The following is a 13,172-nucleotide window of genomic DNA, read 5'->3' on the forward strand; positions in this document are numbered from 1 at the left end:
GTACAGCTTTGAAATAAATCTACCTGCATTTTGTTTTAGGGCTTAAAAAGTTCACTCACCCACATATATTTATGAGTAATGGATGAAGAAGGGCAGGTGACTTTTTAAAGTCACTGCCTGACTGAATGAGTGCAATTTTAAGCCATTTAAGGAATAAATTTGAGAAAAAAGTGTGTTCTCGAATCAATGGCATCCTTTATTCTGACATAATTGATACAAATAATATTTTTGCTGTTTGCTTACAAACATAATGAGTGTGTCAGCCAGTTGCAATTCAATCTATTATTAAAGCTTAACCAACTGACACAATAAATTAGATAAGCATCCCATACACTAGAAACACATCATCATTTTATACATTTAGAGAAGAGGTTTCCAGATTTTGCAATTTGTAACCAACAATATTGCTTTTCATCTAGAAGTTCATTGAAGGTAATATACAATATGAACTAATTTGCAGAAGTGGTTATTTATATGGTCTGCAACAGGCACATGGTACATTCACAAGTTTATCACCAGTGGGCAAGGACACAAATATAATAAGAAAGATACTTTAAAAAAAACAAAAAAAACAGCATCAATAAATCTACATAAGCCATACTAGAAGTCTGACTGGCATCATTTGCATACATTGGAAAGGTCTTCATGCCAGAATACTTTGTGTCAAATTTGGTGAAATTTTGTTCTGCAGTATTTAAGAAAAGGTTATTTTAAGGTTCTTCTATTTTCAGTAACAGCAACCATATTTGAAAACACACAAGCATCATTTGTAAAAAATTGAAAGGTCTTCATACTAAAATGATTTCTGTATAATTTTGTTGAATTCCATGCAGCAGTTTTTGAAAAAAAGATATTTAAAGGTATGTCTACTCATAGAAATGGTAGCCATATCTGACTGCAAATCAGTCTCATTTATGTAAACTTAAATGGCATTCAGCAGAGGATGCTTTCTGCAACATTTCATAAAATTATGCTCCACACTTTGTGAAAAGATGTGGTTTAAGATTTTTCTATTTTCTAGAGATGATGGCAATATTTTGATGGCAAATTGGCATAATCTTTCTGTCAAATTTCACAGTTTTTGAGGGTTGAAGGGTTTTCTATCTTTAGTAACATCAGAGATGTCTGAGGTCAAAATAGCATTATTTTTAACACAACATGAAAGGCCTTTGCTTTTTGTCAAATTTGGTCAAAAAATTCTGTTCAGCAGTTTTTCTGCAGAAGTGGTTTAAAGCTATTTCTATTTTAGCCCATTATTCCAAGATAATATGTCAAATTTGTTCAAATTCTGTTCAGTAGTGTTTCTTAAGGTTTGTCTATTATTTTTTTTCAGTAGCCATATTTGATATTGGATTGGCATCAAACATGAACTTTAAAGGTCTTTAGGCCAAATTCTGTTCAGCATGTTTTGTTAAGTCATTTGAAGGTTACCTATGTTTTTAACATAAGTGGCCATATCTGATGACAGATTATCTTCATTTGTAAAAATTTTGAAGGCCTTTATGCCAAAAATCTTTCTGCCAAATGAGGTCAAATTCTTTTCAGTAATTTATTCGTTTGAAGATTTTTCTATTGCTAGTAATATTGGCAATATCTGATGTAAGATTAGCATCATTTTAAAAAAGAAAAATCTATCTTATGCCAAGATGTCAAATCTGGTCAAATTCTGTCCAGCGGCTTTATAGTTTGCTCTGGATAGCAAAAATGTGAAGCCACTCCAATATCCCTAAATCATTCCCTTCTGCCAAGACCTGTCAGGGTTTATGAAAACCCATCCAATGTTTGTGCTTTTCTGCAGACTCTGATTTTCTCCACCTAACAATAGCATCAAGAGTACATATACTTCATGCGTAAATTTACACTTGATTTTCAAATCTCTAGCTTATCGCACCCTCAAAACTGACAAAAAGCTAATGAAGAACAAGAGTATCATAAACAGTACATTAAATGACTGCCCAGTGTTTCAATAGTAATGTATCTAGGTACTAGCTGGACAAGGTTGATGCTGGACTGTACAGGCCAATGGGTCTCCATGACCATTACCTTTCAACCATACTATCAACAGGTTCCTTCCTTGCCAAAGGGCAAAAGGTTTTGAATTTTATTTTAAAAAAATGGTGTAGAAAACCATATATTTATCTGGGTCATTGCGACCCAGGCCATTCAGCTGCGTAACCCAGATATCTAGCACATTTACATCCCATATCCGAAAGCCCTCTTCAAAGTTTGGTACCATCATGTGCTTCATAATTAAATGAACTGGACAGGGCCTAATTTTTAATTGTGTAGTTCTTACCTGTTATTATTATGTTTCTTTCACTTTTCCTGGCAATAGTAGTGAATTACCTTATCCAATTAGTAAATGTAGGTCTTAGAACAAAATTAGGCAAAGTCCAAGACTGATGCATTAAGTCCAAATAATGTCCTTCTCTGACTTCGATAGAACATCAGAATTTGGAGGAAGGAGGGGAAATTTGCTAATAACAATGTATGGCATAATTAAAATTACTTTTAACCCTGACACTACATTTTATGAGAAGTAATACAGCACATGTCATTATTCTGTTGCAGACTTTTCCAGCCTGGAGGGAGGATGATGGCCCCATAACTAGCTGTCAGATGAACATATGATCTGCAGTCAGTCACATGCTCTACTGCAAACTGGAGGATCATCTGACAACTTACTGGCCTGATACAATTAGGCATAAGGTGTATACGTCTTTGCTCTGGTGCAACAATGAACAAAGGTAGAACAATAAGATGGTGTAGTGAGACTGCCAAACAAGTGTGTTCCATAACATTATCCAGAGATGAATGATTAATAAAGGCCCCAGACACAGCAATGGCCCTAGCTTTGTGGGCATTAATTCTCATTATGGGATGATCACTTTCAGTAAGACTGAAAACCTCATTTAATAGAATAATCTACCTCAAGATGGTGGCTGATGATGAATCAGAGGTATCTTTGAGAAGGACAGAGACTGCAACCATTTTTTTTCCCTTCTGATTTAACCAAAGATACACATAAGACTCCAACTGGGCAAATGAGACTATCTTGATCAATCACAGCACAGATGTAACTAAGACTAGGGATTTCCACTGGTTCAAGGGCTACCAAAGATAGCTGATCCTTCACCAGAGAGCTGGACAGGCAAATAAGAGAGACTGCATCATAGATGCAATTGAATCATAGACAACCCCCTTCCATAGAAAAGGTGTCAAGTTCACTCTTTCCCCTTGGTGGTAAGTTTCTCAAATAAAGCCTCACTCAATGGTTCATAAGGTTGTTTAGACAAAGATGACAAAAAAAACCCAAGAAAAATTCCACATACACTTTTAAGGAGAAATACACCAAAAATACTTTAGCAGTTTTGACAGATGAAGGACCAACGCTGCAGTCAAGCCCTAAGACAACCTAGTGGAGATCATTCTGTGGACTTCCTGATCTTACAATCCCAGCATCTCTTTAAATGTAAGAGGGTCAAGGAGATTTAAAAGGTATCTGGTGGTTCTGCTTTGGACCAGCTTAAAATGTTTAAGTAGGGAACCCTTTGCCCTCCTAGACTATGGGCACTTCTGAACAAGTTTATCTGAATATGGAACCATGGACAACAACCAGTGTTGCTGAGATCTTGTGAGACCATTGCAGTGATTAAACTGCTGAATAAAGACTACTTTTCCATCAATCACCTTGGTGAAGGGTGAAAAGGACTGGCATTCCTCTCTGAATGCAGGAGGAGAGGAATGTGGCCTGCATGGTTCACTGTTATGGGGAATAAGAGACATGCCATACTCACCAATAGGTTATGATAATCCCCATTTCCCACTGGGAATTAACGGAAACAAAGGGAATCTGGGGAGGATGGTGCTGACCTAGCAATAAAATTAAAACCTAATGCTTGAGTCAGGGACAGGTGACAAATGTCTAATGCCTACTGCCTAGCCACTAAACAGTGACCAGTCAGGCAAATGAGACCTGCTTATGGTGTCCCACTCCTGGAAACACAATTTCTGTGAATGAGAACCCCTCAACTTATGCACATGTCTACTCAAAATGAAATCTCAAGCACTGATTCAAAATCCAAATGCTCAGAAGGGACATAATTTTATTGCTGATATCTTTCAACTAACTACTGCTACAATTTAAGAATTACACATTGTATTGATTCTTGTTCATTTGTTCCGTTTATTTGTCTCTTAAATTAATTTATAATTTAACATTTTCCTTTAAATAATTATGTGCAACTTTGTTCACTTAAATTTTAATTCCATTTCACTTAGAGCAATCATTTCATTTTTTGGGGTTAAGTTTTGTAATTAGTGCATATCATAGTACAATGGACATGCCATATATCAATGGAGTTAGTGGACAACAAGTCTGTGAACTAACAGATTGAAATGTTGATATACTGTTCAATAAAAGTGAAAAAATATTATTAGGGGCATTGTGATAAGTCACTAATTCCCTTCCTTACCGTAACAGTCAAACAATTACTTGGGTACCATTCAATTAGTTTAAACATTGATGCATTATTTGGTTATCATGAGACTGAAGCTCATTATTCATGAAGGACAAGTGAGTTCTCATTGTACATAACCAACAGAGAAGAGAAATAGTATTTTTCATCATTCAAATGTCACATGTTTTGCTTTGTACACAATGTTTGCAACTTTATAAGCAAACATGGACAGAGTCTTCATATGGGTGAGAGACCTGCTCTACAACCAGAGTTGTCTATGACATAGGCTATCTTATGTATGTAGCAGTCATTCATCGGACCATCTTCACCCACAAACACTGAACTTTCAACTTCTCTCGATATGACTAGGCTCTGTAAAGGAGTGAAATACATGCAGGAAGTTTCACTGTAATGGAATTGAAGAGAAAATTAAATTCTGATCTAAAATCTAAAATAAAACGCCGAAGCAAAATCTATTTATAATATTAATGACTTTCACCTTGAAGGTCTTCACTTCCAAATCAATAGAGTTCTTTTTATACATGTACTAATGCGCTGTGAAGTGCTGTTTGGAAGTGAATGGGAATGGATGAACCTAATTTAAGTCACATTAACCTTGATTTCAGCCCAAATCAATAAGAAATGAAATAATTAGGTAAAATCTTATTTTAGCAACAGTAAGCTTGACTTTGGGGCTACTGGATCAATAGGCTTCTTCTTCCTTGGAGTAAGGAAAGCACCACATTCACATTGTGCTGAAATCTGATCAGTAGAACCTTAAGTTATTAAATGAAAACCAAAATCGATGCCCAGCAATCTAGACAGACAGGGGTAAATTATAATGTTCTCCAACTTTTACTGACATGGTACATATAATGAATTGAATCAACTGTAAAGATTATTATATGACATACTCATTTTGTCTTTCTAGTTCTGTTCTTCCCACTGCATGTCTCACTTCATTCTTCTCCCCTTTTAATGCTTCGTTGTCTTCTTTTGCCTTTTCCTTCTCTTCCTCTTCCTCATCTTCCTCTTCTTCTTCTTCCTCATCTTCTTCCTCCTCCTCTTCATCTTCTTCATCAGATTCTGTAGTTTCTACATCAATACTCACGTCCTCACTGTATGCACAAAAAAATCAAAGTTTAAAAATGCTTAATTTAGGGCTGGAAAATTCCTTCTCAAGCACTCAAAGATACGCCAAGAATTTAAAAAGGCAAATATAATTTGGATCAACTGTCTATGGTCTCTAATTGCAAATGATGGCAAAACAGTTCCAATTTTTCTGTATGGTTTTCTGAAACCATTCATTTTGGAAAAGTAGCTGTTACAAGATATGTAAAATTATAGGTAGTCACATTATCATCATTTCCATTTAGGACAAACTACATACAGTGAGAACTGTTCGAATGAAAGCTACATGTCAATATGACCATCCCTTAAAAAGGACTAGTGAAAATAAGATTTTCAAGAAGTCTACCATAGTAATCATCTTGGAGACCAAATATGGGTATCAGTCCTTTAGTGCAAAACCTCTTGTCACTACAACTATACATTCAACAGAAATTGCTATAATATGATTTTCATGATGGCCACCATAGTGGTCACAATGAATGTCAACACATCTTTTCCATTTAGGATTAACTGACATCAGTTCAGGAGAAGCAGCCATAACAAGAGTTTTAAAGTGTTGCCATGCCAACTATATTATATGTCAGGTTGGAATCATTTTCATTTATAACCAACCAAACAAGACCGTCCATTCAGAAGCAACAACACGATTTAGAGGTCATGCTGGAGGTCAGAATTACACAATTTTCATTTACTACCAAGAAGTCTTTATTGAAAACCTCATGTAGATATGACCATCCACTGAGGAGTAGTGATAATAAGATTTTCAAGACTACTACATTCCAGGCTATGCTGAATGTCTAATTGGGACCAACCAGAGACTGTACGAAGTCTTTAGTGAAAGAAAAAAAAACATGAAAAAAAATGTCAATATGACTATTCTATTCAGAAGTATCAGAGATAAAAAGAAATCAAGATGGATGTCATGGTAGTCACATTGGCCATTAAATAGTCACCATTTTCATTCAAGCCAAACTTGACAACATACAAAGTCTTTTTCTGAAAAACCACATGTCAATATGACCATCCATTCCTATGGAGTAGCAAAATCAAGATTTCATTTTGGCAGCTATATTGCAGACCTGCCAACCCTGATGAGTCCATCTCAGTAAGGCATTTGATCTTTTTCTGTAAGATTGACCAGTTTTCATTAAGGGTGTAACAAAATATCATTAACTGCTATTGTAAAGCTGAAAAACATAATTAAAAATTTGATGCATCGACAATAAACATTATGTTCAACTGAAATGTTTGTAATGTACCCGTAGACTTTATTTACCACTAATACAGTTGCACAAACTCTAGTTCCAAACCCTATGCAGCTCAATGGCTTGTTGCTGTCTCTCAGCTTGACACAATTCTTGGAAATACTTTTTCCATTTCACATGATGACGGCAATCATATCTCCTGCCATGAGTCATACTCAAATTGGCAATGTGATGTCTAATAAATGTAACTGTGTCCCTTCCGGCTTTTATTCACAAGAACCCGAACATTTTTATTCTTCTGTGTTGATTATTAATATTTTCAAGAGGCTTATTTTCCCTTCCGTCTTAAACATGCATCGCTTGCTGGAAACCATTAAAATTCTTTTATATAATCAACAGTTTGATCATGCAGATGATTCACATGAACAAATAGATGCAGTTTAAAGAGTCTGAGGAACTGCTGTAAAGTTAGTCTGGTACCCTAATTAAACTAATTATAATATGAAACCCAGATCTAAATCAAACAAGGATGAACAAATTTTCTGGATTTTTCAGCAATGATCAGCTCTTTGTAGTTTTTGCTTTTTTGCATAAGTCCATATTTTAAAGGTAATCTTCGTAAGACTTACAGCAAAATATAAAGGGTTGGCAGGTCTCAGTCTGGCAAAACAATGTTCCCATATAATAACTTTGAAAAAGAAGGTTAAATTTTAAGGCAACAACAACTTGATTATCAATGTTACAACATGTATGGTGGCAAAGCACTCCAATGCAGCATCTGACAAATGTGGTGTAGCTGTTAATGATATGATTCATAAAAATAAATTATTAAGAAACAGCCATTACAGAGAAAAATTATGTCATAGTGATCTTTAGTTTTCATGTTACTGTAAAAAGTATAATAATTCTCAAGAAGCATAAGATACAGCTTAGAGTAAACTTGACATAATTCATATAGAATGAAAAGTAGGTCACAGTTACTTTCCTTTCTTAATGAGGCACAAGAATGGGTATAGTTTAACTACAGGTTAACTAGAAGAATTAATGATGGGTTAATCACAATTTGCTCAGGAAAACTTCAGATGGAAGTTTTTTTTGAAGATGAATGTTCATGGGCCATAACTCTTCCAAATTATGACATGAAACACTGGAATTCCAACTCAATCAGGGTCTCACCAACACAAATTCTGCTGACATGCAATATTCCTTAGTGAAGTAATGTTGAATCTGAAACTACCTGTCAAATTTGGTTGAAATCCAAAATATTTTGGTGAAATTATCTTGCAGATATCAAAGTTAATGGGACTTAAAATTCTTAAGAGGCCTAATTCTTTCAAATGGGACTAAACCCATAAAAGGAGCATGTAATTCTGTCAGACAGTGTTTATAAGAAATGGCACTAAAACATGATAAATGGTGCTTAAGGTATGCTGGTTACAAGCAACATTTCATGTCAACAAATAAGGTTAATTGCCAAGGGCCATTACTCTATCCAAAATGGTGTAAAAGAGATAAAACTATAAAAGACACATTTATGTCTTCAGACAATGTGCACAACAAATAGCATCATAATATGTTCAATGGTTCCTAAGATATGCTGGCAAAAAGGATCTGCAGTAGTGGAGATGTAAGAGTGATGGAAAAAGGACAGTCACTATACAAAACTTGAACTAGAAAAGTTGAAACAATTAAAAGGCACAAGCACAATAGGCAATTCACCACCAAATGTTTTCCAATTATATGTAAGGATTACACAAATGAGCTGGCTACATCCCATGTGAATATATTAATTGTCAAGTGCCATAATGCTGAACCAAACACTGACATAAGTTAAAATCTGACTAATAACTTTTTTTCCCCTCATGTATCAGATTCACTTACTCATCATCTTTAACACTGGTGACTTTTTCCTGGGATGTCTTTTCTGCCTTCCTTTTCATCTCTTTTTCAATTTCATGCTTCTTTGCCATGTGGCCTGTTTTGTCTTCCTCCTCTTCATCATCTTCTTCACTAGATGACTCCTCTTCCTCCTCCTCATCTTCTTCCTCTGAAGACTCTTCACTTTCCTCCTCCTCCTCTTCCTCCTCCTCTTCACTATCAACTGTTTCCTCCTCCTCTTCTTCATCTTCATCCTCCCCCTCTTCATCCTCATCTGAAGTTAAAAACAGTTTCTAAAGTATGTCTATCCAGAATTAATGTATTTCTTGTTTCTCCTTGCAAATCATACTCTTAGATGAAAACTTTTTCTGTGTGCACTGTGACCCATATACCTTCATTCCATCAAGCCCCTTCGTACCTCTATCACTTCCTAAAGTGTGGCTCAAAGCTTGGAAAATATTTAGCAAATATAAATGTGTTTCAATTATATTCCAAATTTGGAATCCACATTCTGAACACTTCATGTGCAATAACCTACATTAGAAAAGAACATGTAAACACACAAGTGCTTGCCATATCCTGCAGTAGGATCCCCCAACCAGACACACATGCACACAAACAAACACATATTTTTCTTCTAATTTCTTTCAAAGTCAGTTAAGTTCATAAACATGGGCTACTCAGAAAATAGCCTCTCACTTGCATACCACAATTACTTGCACAATCTTTACAGCACATGCATAGCATGGTATTTTTATGCTGTCAAATACAAACATTAGACCAATCCCTAAATATACTATAAAACCTCCACACTTAAATTTACATTTTTGTCCTTCTGAGGTAGAACTTCTGAATTAAAATGGCGTTCTGATATTCAATACAAAACAAATTATCATACCACAGATTTGAAAGTTGGTATTTATCTTGTTTCCAAATGCTGCTAAGTATAGTTGGTTGTTTAATAAAATCAATGAATGTTATAAACTGCAAGAAAGCTATTTTTGTATAAAGAGTGAAGTGAGGTATTTACAGAATATGAAACACCCCAGCCTGAGTGCATACTGTTTATCCAGACTCAATACACTGTTTATTGAGACTCATTAAATACATTGTTAATTTAGAGTTCTGTCAACTACAGTTTAAATCAACTCAAAATACACTGCTTATTCTGCGCTGTCAAGCATGAGTGCATACTATTTATCCAGTCATCAAATATGCTGCTCTAATACACTGGTTATCTAGTTGTTGTAGGGTTTAACATCATTTTTCAGCACATGAAAGGCTATACATGGTGGCCAGTATTAATGGTGGAAGAAGAACCCAGGAAAACCCAGGGACCCACGAGAAGCTACTGGAAGCTTTCTCACATACCCACATTAGCTGAATCCGAGACTCAAACCAACGCAGACAGAGGTGAGATGGCAGTGATCTGTAATGGAGAGTGCTTTAGACCACTTGGCCACTTGGGGCCCCCTGGTATCTAGAGCTGTCAACCCAAGCACATATTATTTATACAGAATCTGCAAATACACTGCGTATTTGGAGCTGTCAACTTGAATGTAATGTTTATCTAATCCGACTAACAAAAAACATCAATTATCTACAGCTCTGTCAACTTGAATGCACTGTTTGTCTAATCCGACTAACAAAAAACATCAATTATCTACAGCTCTGTCAACCTGAGTGCACTGTTTGTCTAATCCAGATTAACAAAAAACATCAATTATCTACAGCTCTGTCAACCTGAGTGCACTGTTTGTCTAATCTGACTAACAAAAAACATCAATTATCTACAGCTCTGTCAACTTGAATGCACTGTTTGTCTAATCTGACTAACAAAACACATCAATTTTTATCTACAGCTCTGTCAACTTGAGTGCATGCTGTAAAAACACTGCTAACTCATAGCTGTCAACTTCAGTGTACAATGTTTCTCCATACTCATCACATAAACTGCTAATATAGAGCTGTCAACTTGATTGCACAATGTTTATTCAGACTCATCAAACACTAATTTAGTGCTGTCAGCTTGAGTGCACACTCTTTACCCAGACCCAGCAGGTGTCCTGAATTCTGTCCTGATTATTGCTTCTCTGGATAACAGATAAATATAAACCTAACAAATTAGGGATCTGTGGTGGCTCAGTGGTTACCATGATGGAACTTGTGACCAAACTGATGTGGTTTGAATCCTACTACCAGACCAACCTGAATCAGCAGCCACGGTGTCCTTTTGGCAAGGCACTTTGCTCCAATTGCCTCACCACTAAATAACATACTTAATTTGATGCGCTGTAAAGCACAAAACCAAACCAAAACTTAAAAAATTATGTATCTGTTGGTTAGTGCACATGATCAAAAGTCCAGAGAAGAGCCATCTGCATAATCAACATTTTCCAGTAACTCATATTTACATTAAAAAATTTGAAAGATCTTCTGAATCCTAGGTATGTAGTGTAGTGGCGGTGTACACATTTGGAAAATGAAACTTCTCAATCATGAAATTCCTTGACCTGGGTAAACACTCAAACTCCATTTTAGTACAATATTTTGTAACAAGAGTATCATGAACAATAGATTATATCAGTCAAACTTAATAATATTCCAAGATTTTTGTGTCTGCAGATGGATCACAAAATTCACAGCCTTCACAAATTCATTCACCAATGCAAAATTTCCAATGGCCACTGTCACAAGTTAACAAATGGATTTCATTGTTACCAGATCTGTTGTGTTAACTTGAGTACCTGCCAAGACCCTGCACTTGACCAGATACAATTATCACTAGTAGTGGAAATGACCATGTGTGCTTCCACACATCAAATAAAAGAAGGGTACTTACTTTGAAACCAGCACGCATGCTTAAGTTGCCTTGTATCCTGAACCAGTAATTTCAATAATGTTGATATAAAATGTTTTAGGGTATCAAACTAGTGTCAAAAAAATTTGGTTTGGCCGATCTGTAAATGTCATTTTTGCCAATCAATGAATAATGCAGAATTATATAGAATAACTGGTTTGATTTTTCTATCATTGTAGATATAAAACATTCACTGCACTGTGAGGTGAGAAGTGGAAAGATTTGGAAGTTCTTGTGCAGTGTGCAGCTGCCATCAAAATAGAAAAATTAGATGAGGACAACACATATCACAATTATGCATTTTATCTAAACTGAGTGAGAAAATACATGAAATCCTAAGAAAAATAATGCCTGAAATATGACTGAGGAAAGGATAAAAACATGCAATTTGACAATTAAGAGAAATATGAAAGTCCTATCATCACCCGATGTTTGTGCTTTGATGTGATGAAACAAGTTCTTCTTTCTGTTAGAAGTTTGCAGGAAAAACAGCATGCAAATGACGCTCCAAAAAACTGTGTCAAGTATTTAGTCCTTAACTGAAATTAATATGAATACAGAATTGTATGTTTTCTGAAATACTGGGACGATAACCATATTTCAAGTTATGGTGACCTATCTGCAAAGAAAGTATGCAAATGGCCAAGTAATGCAAGACTAAAGCTTTTGAGTGAAAATGATCAATCTTTTATATGGGTTGTAGTGACCTTAATCCTTGACCTTTTGATCGAAAAAACCACAGACATCTATCAAGTCTTAAGAATGATTCTTCCACTCTGTTTGGCTGAGGAATCTTTTATAAAGCAAACGTTTTTCAGTCACTTTGACTCTGACCTATTCAGTCCAAACATGATAAGTGTCAATTATATGGTGCAGAACTCCAGCTATTGTGCTGAAACTAGTTTTCTAATTTGGGTCACTCTGACCTTGACCTTTGATTTCAAACTCTATAGGTGTCTTTCATATCTTAAATACAAGCAATATATGAAGTTTGGTTAAAATATTCAGTGTAGAACTCAAGTTATTAAGCAGAATCAATTTTTATTTTTGTGATGCCTGTGAATTTGGCCTTTGATCTACTGAACCCAAAATAAATAGGTAACTTCCTTGCAGTTAAAAAAAAAAAAAAACACACACACACAGAGCCCATTTTTAACAATGACCCAAACAGTACTTGTACTTGTGAATGACACAATATTGTAGTTTAAGTGTGCAATCAATATGATGAGTTGGGGATCACACTGTGTTTGGCAGATTGTGGGGATCTGTACAATCAATATGAGAAGATTTGTGAATATGGGTATCATGCCGTATTGACAGATTGTGGAGGATTATACAATTGATATGAGGAGATTTGTGAATATGGGTATCATGCTGTATTGACAGATTGTGGAGGATTATACAATTGATATGAGGAGATTTGTGAATATGGGGATCATGCTGTATTGACAGATTGTGTGAGTTAAAATCAATATGATGAGTTTTATGAATATGGGGATCAAGCTGTATTTGACAGAATGTTGGGAGGGTGGATGAGTGTGATTTGGATTTTTCAGTTGGCTTTAACAATTTTTCAGTCATATGAATAAGATCTCTGAATGTTGGAAGTTTATTGTGATGTCTAGCACAGGGGCATCA

The 13,172-nt window shown here is 35.4% G+C and overlaps 1 protein-coding gene across 2 annotated transcripts in view; it reads right to left on the reverse strand.

The window, feature by feature from the left end:
* The window catches only part of LOC149776792 (uncharacterized), a 74,296-nt gene that overhangs the window by 28,192 nt on the left and 32,932 nt on the right, over positions 1-13,172 (reverse strand). For both annotated transcript variants that reach the window (XM_089941482.1, XM_089941481.1), the window contains exons 10-11: positions 8,678-8,948; positions 5,375-5,578 (exon numbers count right to left, since the gene is read on the reverse strand). In XM_089941482.1, the coding sequence (XP_089797608.1) occupies positions 5,375-5,578; positions 8,678-8,948 (475 nt within the window). The remainder of the gene's footprint in view (positions 1-5,374; positions 5,579-8,677; positions 8,949-13,172) is intronic.

This window comes from Sinohyriopsis cumingii, chromosome 18 (genome assembly GCF_028554795.1).
Source record: "Sinohyriopsis cumingii isolate HCF-2022 chromosome 18, ASM2855479v2, whole genome shotgun sequence".
Classification (NCBI taxonomy): domain Eukaryota; kingdom Metazoa; phylum Mollusca; class Bivalvia; order Unionida; family Unionidae; genus Sinohyriopsis; species Sinohyriopsis cumingii.